Source organism: Mustela erminea, chromosome 2, assembly GCF_009829155.1.
Source record: "Mustela erminea isolate mMusErm1 chromosome 2, mMusErm1.Pri, whole genome shotgun sequence".
NCBI lineage: Eukaryota > Metazoa > Chordata > Mammalia > Carnivora > Mustelidae > Mustela > Mustela erminea.
In genome coordinates, this window is record NC_045615.1 from 130,499,614 (window position 1) to 130,509,868 (window position 10,255).

At 34.8% G+C, this 10,255-nt stretch overlaps 1 protein-coding gene across 1 annotated transcript in view; it reads left to right on the plus strand.

Annotated features, from left to right (window-relative positions):
• Nucleotides 1-9,994, plus strand: part of UBE2K (ubiquitin conjugating enzyme E2 K) — a 76,522-nt gene extending 66,528 nt beyond the window's left edge. The window contains exons 5-7 of the mRNA XM_032334119.1: nt 1,701-1,800; nt 5,111-5,239; nt 5,589-9,994. Of these exons, the coding sequence (XP_032190010.1) occupies nt 1,701-1,800; nt 5,111-5,239; nt 5,589-5,663 (304 nt within the window). The 3' untranslated portion in view covers nt 5,664-9,994. The remainder of the gene's footprint in view (nt 1-1,700; nt 1,801-5,110; nt 5,240-5,588) is intronic.
• Nucleotides 9,995-10,255: the final 261 nt, after the last annotated feature.

The window sequence follows — 10,255 nt, forward strand, 5'->3', positions numbered from 1 at the left end:
TTTAAGGCTGAATACTATTCCAGTGTGTGTATATATATACCACATTTTATTTATTCATGGGTTGATGGAAATGAGTTACTTCCACCTTCTGGCTATTGTGATTAATGTTTGTTGTGAACATGGGTGTACAAATATCTCTGTCCCTGCTTTTCATTTATTTTGGATATGTACCTACAAGTGGAATTGTTAGATCATATGGTAATTCTGTTGTTTAATTTTTTTTGAAGAATTGCTATACTGGGGGTGCCTGGGTGGCTCAGCTGGGTGGCTGAGCTGAAGCGTCTGTCTTCAGCTCAGGTCATGCCTGGGATCAAGCCCTGCATCGGGCTCCCTGCTCAGTGGGAAGCCTGCTTCTCCCTCTTCCACTCCCCCAGCTTGTATCCCTCTCTCTCTGTCTTTCTCTCTCTCTCTCTCTCTCTCTCTCTGTCAAATAAATAAACAAAACCTTAAAAAAAAAAAAAGAATTGCTATTGCTATACTGTTTTCTGTAATTGTTGTTCCATTTTGCATTCCCACCAACTGGGCATAAGGATTCCAGTGACTCCACATCTTCACCAGCTACTTTTGTCTTTGTTTTGTTTTGTTTGATAGTAGCCATTTTAATGGATGTGAGGTAGTATCTCATTGATTTCTTTTTTTAATGATTAGTGATATTAAGCATCTTTTCCTGGACTTTAGAAGACTTATATATCTTCTGTGGAGAATTTTTTTTTAAGTCCCTTCTTATTTTTTAATTGGGTTTTTGTTGTTGAGTTATAGGAGTTCTTTATATATTCCAGACATTTATCCTTTATCAGATACATGATTTGCAAGTATTTTCTCCAATTCTTTGGATTGCCTTTCACTCTATTGTTTTTATCCTTTACAAAGGAGGTTTTTCTGTCTACACAGTTAACTTTGATGTAGTTGGACCACTTTCTCTGTTTTTTCTGTTGTTGCCTGTGCTTTTGATGTCCCATCCAAGAAATCATTGTCAACTCCAATGTCATGAAGCTTTTGTGTAAATTTTTGTGTTATATACATGCATGAATTAAATGATACTTTTTAAGCAAAAATAACTTGCTCTAGTTCACAATGTTGTGGAATGATATCACACTTGCTTTAAAGTAAGGGATAATTGCTTGGTGATATTGTATGTTTTAGGAGCGGCACTGAAAGTAAGCTAAATATACTAGTTTATCACCTTAACTTTATGTGTAGAGAAATGGATAAAAATTTAAGTCAGTGAGTAAAGCTGACCAGAAGGATATTGGCAACAATAAGAAAAGCAAGTCCAGCTCAGAATGGTTTGACTTGTCTTAAAAAATGGAAAGCTTGGGCGCCTGGGTGGCTCAGTGGGTTAAGCCGCTGCCTTCGGCTCAGGTCATGATCTCAGGGTCCTGGGATCGAGGCCCGCATCGGGCTCTCTGCTCAGCAGGGAGCCTGCTTCCTCCTCTCTCTCTGCCTGCCTCTCTGCCTGCTTGTGATCTCTCTCTGTCAAATAAAAAAAAAAAAATGGAAAGCTCATTCTTTCATTTTGTAAAGTAAAAAGAGAAAAATGTGATAGGCAGATACATAAATTTCTGTAAATTACATAATTAAGATAAAATCTAGATTATTTTTAGCTCCACTGGTTTTTATATTTTATTCAGAAAACATCCACTTTGCTTTTGTCATGCAGCATGTTCTTAACTGCAATATTTTCCTGTTTTGATTTATAGGGCAGCCGCAATGACTCTCCGCACGGTATTATTGTCATTGCAAGCCCTTTTGGCAGCTGCAGAACCAGATGATCCACAAGATGCAGTAGTAGCAAATCAGGTAAGGTAGCTGCTTTTGAAAGACGTCCTTATATTTACCTGTGAGTCTCTACTACTCTAATGGTCTGCAGTATTAACACATGTGCGTAGTTCTATGGAACTAAATCTGGAGATGGTTTTCTTTCTTGTGGTGAGATTATTTTGTCAGATGTAATAGTGAAAATTTTATTTTTACTATATTAATTAGGTATATGATAGATGCTTTTTAAAAAAATATTAATGGAAATTTTCAGACACAATGTCAGAAGATTATACAGTAAAAACTGATAATCCTACCTACATCTGGATTCTGTGATTGACATTTTACTATACATGCTTTATCCTCCATGTATCCATCTGTCTATCCCTCCATTTAGTGATAATCCCTCCCTGGTGAAAATTTTTTTTAATTGTATAAATTTATTTCTGTGTTATAAAAATAGAGAGAAACTTGTACATATTTTACACTAGTTACAGAACAGCAGTGAACGGTCACTTGATCCTCTTTCACATTTAAGAGAACTGAAATCTGAATGCTCAAAACACTCTACTGGAACTATGGCTTTTATGTGCACAAAAAACAAAATCCCTGAGAAACCATTTAATGTTTTTTCTTCAAGTAGAACTCTCCTTGGAGGATCACAGTTCTGAGGTTCAGGTTGTAAAACATTGGCTCCTTGTTCTCCCCGACCTGATGATAATTTTAACCAGCTCCTGCTATGGCTGAAGTGGCACAGTAAAAGTTACCAAGGATCATATTATTATTGCCAAATGGAATAAATATTTTTCAGTTCTGATCTTTCAGTTGTGATCTGATCACCAAGGCAGAGGTCAGCAAATTAGAACTAGAGTAGCTATTTTTGTAAATAATGTTTTATTGGAATACAGCCACATTCATTTGTTTACCTCCCAGCCACAAGTGGCAGGGTTGAGTAGTTGCAACAAAAAACAGTATGATTAAAAGCTTGAGGTAGTTATTATCTGGTCCTGTGAGAAAGTTTACCAATCCCTATTCTAAGCCATTAGGATTTACTGAGCCTTTTTTTCACCCCTCCACCTAAAATTTTTTTCTTCTCTTGACTTCTGAGTTAACTACTCTCTTCTCATCTTGGTAGTTGTAGTTGTTTCTTCTTCTTAGTTCCTACAATTATTTCTCTTCTTTCTCCTTTTAAATATAGTACCTTGGTTTAGACATTGTTCCTTTTATTTTCCATTACATAGTCGCTTGGATGATCATACCCAGACTGGTATTATCACCTGTCAGTTGAGAAAATGTTTAGGTTTGACCTCTCCCTGAGTGCAAGAGCCTATTCAGAACTGGATAGTTCTATATGAATGCTTCATGGCTACCTCAGTACAGCATTCCCATACTGAACATAGAAAATTAAGTCCTGCAAACTTGTCCATCCTTGCTTGATACCATCATCAGCTTAATTAAATATCTAAGCCACAGACTTGGAATTCTCTGTGCCTCCTTTTCTCTTGGTGATTCTGTTCCCAGTGTCTCTGTCATCATACTTCTCTGATTTGCCTTAGTTCACATTTTAAAAAACTTCTCAGGCACCGGGGTGGCCTAGTGGTTTAAATGTTTGCCTTTGGATCAGGTTATAATCTCAGGTCCTGGGATGGAGTCCACAGCAGCTTCTCTGTTCAGTTGGGAGTCTGCTTCTCCCTCTCACTCCCCCTCTATGCTCGCTTGTGTACGTTCTCCCTCTCTCTCTCAGATAAATAAGTAAATAAAAAAAGTTAAAAATTTTTCTCAATTTAACTGCTCTGATAGCTGTGCCTTCCTTGGCCTCTTCCTCATCACATCTTCTACATTGTTGCCAGTGAGCTTTTTAAAGTACAAATCTTACTTTACTTTACTACTAAAAACCTATTAGAAGCTCTGCTGTCACCACTTGGAAATCCACATTCTTTAGTTTGCAGAGTCTTTCCATGATTTGAACGGTCTTCAAAACCCAGCTTCATCTCATAAATTCTTACTATTCCTTGGACTTCTGCTTTCTCAAGATGGTATTCATTTCTGCTGGTCATTTCACCCAATCTGCCATTTTCCCCTGCCTGTTCCTCTTAGTAAACCTATTCCTTTCCCTTGAAAAGCTGTTCACTCCTTATTTTATATATATCTTCGTTAATACATTCTACTGTTGTTTGTCTCAGTGTGCTTAGAATTAGGGTTTTACATGCTGTATGTATGTGCTGTTCATTTGCTTTTGGTAGTCAGAGGCATGGCTTGAATCTCAGCTTTGATTTCCTGTGGAATTCTGAGCCTTAAAGGCTGAAGTTGGATTTAGAGCTTTCTACTAGCTACTAAAACAGTTCAATAATTTGACTCACTTCCTCGTTAGGAATTAACAAGGTAGAAACTAGATATGTCATTATAATATATAATAGAAGCTGATCAGTCTTAAAATAGTCAATACATGTAAAATACTTTTAAAAGAAATATTAAAGTGAATTGGACAGTTATTTTAAACTTATACTTAATTAAGTAATGTTGTTTCCAGAGTATTTAAGAATAAATTTATATCTTCTAATAAGAATGGCAAGTCTTACCTTTTAAAAGTATCATGAGTTCATAAACATCTCAAAACATGCTGTAAATTAAGATTGCATATCAAGACATCTGGCTGGCTCAGTTGGTGGAGCACATGACTTTTAATCTTAGGGTTGTAAGTTTGAGCCCCATGACAGGTGTAGAGATTACTTAAAAAATCTTTTTTTTCCTCTAAGTAGGCTCCATGCCCAACATGGGGCCTGACCTGACAACACCGAGAGCAAGAGATGCATGCTGTACCAACTGAGCCAGCCAGGTGCCCCCCAAATAAAATCTTTTTTTAAAAAGACTTTGCACATGATATTTCCTTAAATCATTGCATACTAATACACAAAACAGCAAAAAAATAGTTGTATTTTTTTCTGAGCTGTGGTTAATACAGAAGTCAGTCACATTTGTTAGTTAATGTCCATACAGTTTTAGAAGCAAATAATTCAGTTTGGTTGTGTAATGTTTGACACGGCAGTTTTGAAACACGTCCATACCTCACTTCACGTCATATTCGCTTTCTGTTATTTGTATCTCTTGAAATTGGAGATTTAAGTTGATAAATATAATTGGTCTTTTTTTTTTTCCTTGGTCAGCACTTGTGAATCACAGCTTCAGGTCAGACTTTTTTTCTTGAGTGACCTCATTTGCAACAGAAAGTTGTTGAATCAATCACATTTTAAATATAAATTACTTTTACTTAGAAAAAGCCAGTTCTTAGGTAATTAAGTATTGAATATTGTGACTGCATTGTCATGTCTTTCAATGTTTTTCTTCATTATAGTACAAACAAAATCCTGAAATGTTCAAACAGACAGCTCGACTTTGGGCACATGTGTATGCTGGAGCACCAGTTTCTAGTCCAGAATACACCAAAAAAATAGAAAATCTATGTGCTATGGGCTTTGATAGGGTAAGTACCAAAAGGCTTTCTTATTTTGATACATTGATTGATTTAAAATTATTGCTGCAAATCCTTGGCTGACAAGAGTGGTTCAGAGATACTCTGAATCTAATTTTGTTAAACTTTATTCTGTTATTACAATCAGTGATTTTTTCTTTTCCTTTTGCTAATTCCAGTCATTGGTTTAGAAGCTTTTTATGCAGTAGAAATACAAAGCAACTTTAAAAAAAACACACACACACACACACACACAAGAAGAAGAAAACAAGGTGTGCTTTGTCAATATATAGTTAGGATTCAGTATTTTTAAAATATTTTGAGATTTGATTTTTTTGTTGTTCCCTTTTCTTCTCTACAGAATGCGGTAATAGTGGCCTTGTCTTCAAAATCATGGGATGTAGAGACTGCAACAGAATTGCTTCTGAGTAACTGAGGCATAGAGAAAGCTGCTGATATAGTCAAGCTTGCCCCTTCTTGAGGAGCATCAACATCTGTTATTTTTAGGATTCTGCATAGATTTCTTTTAAACTGGCATTCTTGCCTAATGATGTTATCTAGGCAACATTGGAGACTGAAAAAAATCCCTGCTCTGTAAATAAAGCTAATTAAACGTCTGTGTAAATTTAAAAAGGGGAAATACTTTAATTTTTTTCTTAATAGTGTAAAAATTCTTTGAGCTAAGCTAAAACCATGGAAAAAACATGCTACTTTAGTGTTTAGCAGTGTACCAAGACTAGCAAGAGTTTGCTTCAGGATTTCTTTGAATAATTAAGATAATATTTTGAGTGTGTCAGGGCCATTCAAATTGTTGGTGTTTGCATCACAGCTACCTTAACTGTTTTTAACATGGATCCTCTGTGCCTGTGAATTTACTTGCATGCTTGTACTTGACTTCTTAGAATGGGTAGCTGAAAAGACCACCATTTTAAGCATCTGAGAATTATTAAATATGAGATTTATCCAGAATTGAAGATGGTGACCTATTCAGAGCCTTTTTGTCCTTGTCAGCAGACTGGGACACCATATCTATTTTTCCCCCTCTCACCACACACAGCGAATATTCCAGTAGTAAATTTCTCTCTTTGGTGGAGAAATGTGCCTCGGGGCAGTATCCCTTGCTCCATATTTAGGTCGTAAATTTGGAATGTTTTGTTATAGTTCTTCACTCTTAACTTTCCTGTGTGAGTAATAATGTAAAAATGGAGCTGCCAATTTTGTTCCTCTTGCAAAAACAATAAATACTTGATGTTGCAGTATTCCCAAGATTCAATGAAAGAACCCAACTTAGTTTTTCAGTGAATTTGACATCTTTCTATTTTTAAACTGATGAAATTTTCCTTGAGAACTTGCAAGGATGCAATCAGCTGTTGGCAGTTTTTTAGACTAATTTTGGCTTCATAGAGGTTGCTTTAGCAGGTCCTTTCCCAGTCACTCTTGCTTGCATTTGCCCCTATTGATGCCTGAAAGCTGTGTGGTGTTTTATTGTACATACTTCAGATACACATAGGAATAGAAGTGTGTTATAAATCTAGCTTTCTTTATGATGTTTCTGATAATATGAGAATTGAAAACTTTACCTTTTCTTGTACATAGTCAGACTTTCTATTCGTATTAAAGTTACATTTCATTCTAAGTTCAAAAGTTTGAAAATTGTTAGTTTTGCAAGCTCAAACACTAATGTGACCATTTTATGAAGGCTGAAATGGATTTATGCAGGCAGTTCTATACATAGAAACACAGTTCTTATTAAAATTTCAGGACCAATGCAAAATAAGAAAAATGTAATGGAATGAAAATGAATGAAAGTAAGGCTGTATATTGGAAGTCATATTATAAAAGGTTTGCTTTCTTCAAGTGTTATTTATCCTAAATTATAATCATTAAGTGTTTGGAAAATAGTTTTGAACCATAAATTCAGTATAATTTCATTTGACTTCTCAATAATCTTAGAAGCAATAAAAGAACCATTATTAACTATATTGTAATGTTAAAGATGTGAAGGTTCTTCCAAAAACTTGTAAGGCTTTCCTAATTAATAGTAAGCTCTTGTAGTTAATATTATTGCATACTAAACACAAGTTGCTATGTTTTTTTCCCCTATATATTTGCTTAAGCATAAATTTCTTTATACAATCACCTCTTTTAATTGTTATAGTTTAGTTACTTTCTAAGATGCCAAAGGAAACAAGATTTTTTCTTTATTTATTTTAAATAGCTAAAACCTTGTACTTTTCCTTATATTTTGAAGTAAGGTTGGGATTGTGTGGCATGTGGACAGTTTTGTTCCACTGTTGGTTAGATTTTTTTTTTCTTTTTTTTCTTTTTTTTTTTTTAAGTGGAGGGTTGGCTTGGTAATACTTGGATTATTTTAAATATCAAACACATCTACCCAATTTACTGTTTGCCTATATTATCAGGGTATATTTAATTGTCCTGTGGTTAGACAAAAGAGGGAATAAACTCAGAGGTTACTAAGGTCAAACATTACCTACTTAGCTCTTGGAGGCAGCTATACCTTTATACCTTGCCTTTGATTTTTATGCACATTAATGCCATAGGTAATCTCATCCAACTGCAATCAACATGTTCAGTGCCCAGGAAATTGAAAAGTATAATATTTGGTATAAGAGGTTCTCCATAATTCATTTTTCATTTCAAAAATTTATTTACCTCATTTACATTAAATGTGATAATCCCTCTTTCCTTTCTGGTGCATTTCCCACTGTCCTCCTGTTTCTTGTTTTTTACTTCTCTACGGATAAATGCATTTCCCTAAACTTAAAAACTAAGGCAATTGCTTTTTTTTCTCTGGTCTTACGGGTTTGGGAAAAGGACACTAAAACTGCAGGTCTAGAGAAAAGGTACCCTGGTGGAAATTATTTTTATAATTCTCAATTTTTTGTGATTTGTCAGTTGTAAAGACCTCAAAAATTATGGAATATATATATGTGAAAATCTTATTAGGGCAGGCAGATTTGCTAGAGGTCACTGATATTCCAGTAGGTTTTTATTATAATTGGGTCTGTTTCCTGGGTATGTGCCCAACTTTTTAAAAGGACAAATACTTAGTTGTATAGTATTTCACTACAGATTACTGAATGCACGAATAGCGATTTGTCACCCAAGTAAGTATACAGTAGGTGGTGTATCAATATTTGAGAACTTTGTACTAAATTAGATTCTCTGAGTTAGCTCCCCAAAATATTTGGAATTGTGACTGTGGTTTACTTAAATACATAATAACATTCAAGTATATATATGTTTGGATTCTGGGTATTTTGCTTTTGAGGAGAGTAATCTATGAAATGAAAGTAAGACTGACTTTTTTTTTCATTTTGGAGATATTTCACATTTGTGATTGTTGGTGGCGCTTAAAACTATGCAAAAATAATTTTTTAAAGTATCTGTAAGAAAGAATTGGCAGTTAAAATGGATATTGCTTATTTATGCACTACAGAATGCAGCATATTGTGTTACTGTTTAGGCTGCTTATCAATAAGTTTATCAATGTGAAAAGCAGATCTTGGTTATAAGTGTATGCCTGATTTGAGCTTTTAAAACTCTGCAGTAGGGGTACGATAATGTTTCCACAGTACTTGTAGCAACACGGGAAATAAAACATTTTTGTTGTTTTAAAGATTTAAGATGGGTTCAGGCAGGGGGAAGGGTTGGAGCCAGGTATACTTTCTTGTACATAGATGGAAACAATGTTTGGATATGATAAAGGAAGCCGTCTGTTTACAGTTAACTTTCTTTCATGGACTTTTACAAAATGATGTTGTATTAATCACTTTTTCTAATTCAAGAAATTTCAATTCCAGGGTACAAACCATTGGTTTAAAAAATTTGCATTTCCATTCCTTTAGTACCAGTTTAAAATAAATGCTTAACATCAGCTGTTTGCTATCACTGGGGAAGAAGGCAACTTGAAGTATTTACTGATAAATAGCCTTTTTCCCAAATGTTACTTTTCTGCAGTGTCTAACATATAATGTCACATGTTCTATTTGCACTGTTGCAATATGGATCAAAAATCTGGTGGCATAGGGATAGGGGAATGTTAGTCTCTCCCTTGTCCCTTTTATTCTGTTAACTGCTTTATTGGACTGATCTACCCTCATAAACCTGTGATCATCACCTAAATGTAAGTTGTGAATGTGTCACCTTTTGCTTGGTTACTTCAACCATGCTGCTATATATAATCAGGTGTGGCACGGTTTATCAGTTTGGTTCTAGGGGGTGAGTGAATACAAATCATTGCACTGTGCTGTTAAATGATCCTTGTGTGCTTGCTGTTACCTACTTTTTACAGGCATCATAATAAAAGCTAGACTATTTCTTTGGGGGGAAAGAGACTTATTTAATGTAATTTAAAGACTTTTCCAATAGAAAATGAAATACTATTGAAAATAATATCTATTTTTTAGCTTTCAGCAATTGATGGTGCTTTGTTGTGGTGTCTGCTGGAAGTCTACTGCCATTATAGGGATTCTCATTAACCTCACTGAGAAAGAACCTTGCTTGTTAGCTTCTCTAGATCTCTATTCTAAATAATCTGTTAGTGATGATAAATTCTGTAGGAGGGTCTATTCTGAGCCATTAACTTCCTGTAAGGGGAAAATGGGAGGGTTACCAGAAAGACCATTGAAGCAGGGTGGGCTATGGGTGGAGGGTTGGGTATTTGTCTTGAGAATTAAAAACTACGAAACACTTTTGTACACAACTGATTTTTTAAAAAATAAACACATTTTTAAAGATGTTGAATTTTTTTTCCCCCCTTACTGGGAATTCTTAAAAATAAATGCCTGCATGTTTTCCCCGAAAATGGTTTATATCTTCTTTCTGGGTACATCTAGGTAGGCGGTTAAACTTCAGCATTACTTTGAGCAAGAGAAAGAAGCAAGTAGATGTGTCTTCTAGACAAAGTTCATAGTAACAAGCATATGATGATAAAAGGGATAAATTATATTGGATCTTTGAATTTTAAAATTCATTGAAACTTTAAAGTTAACTAATTTGAAAATA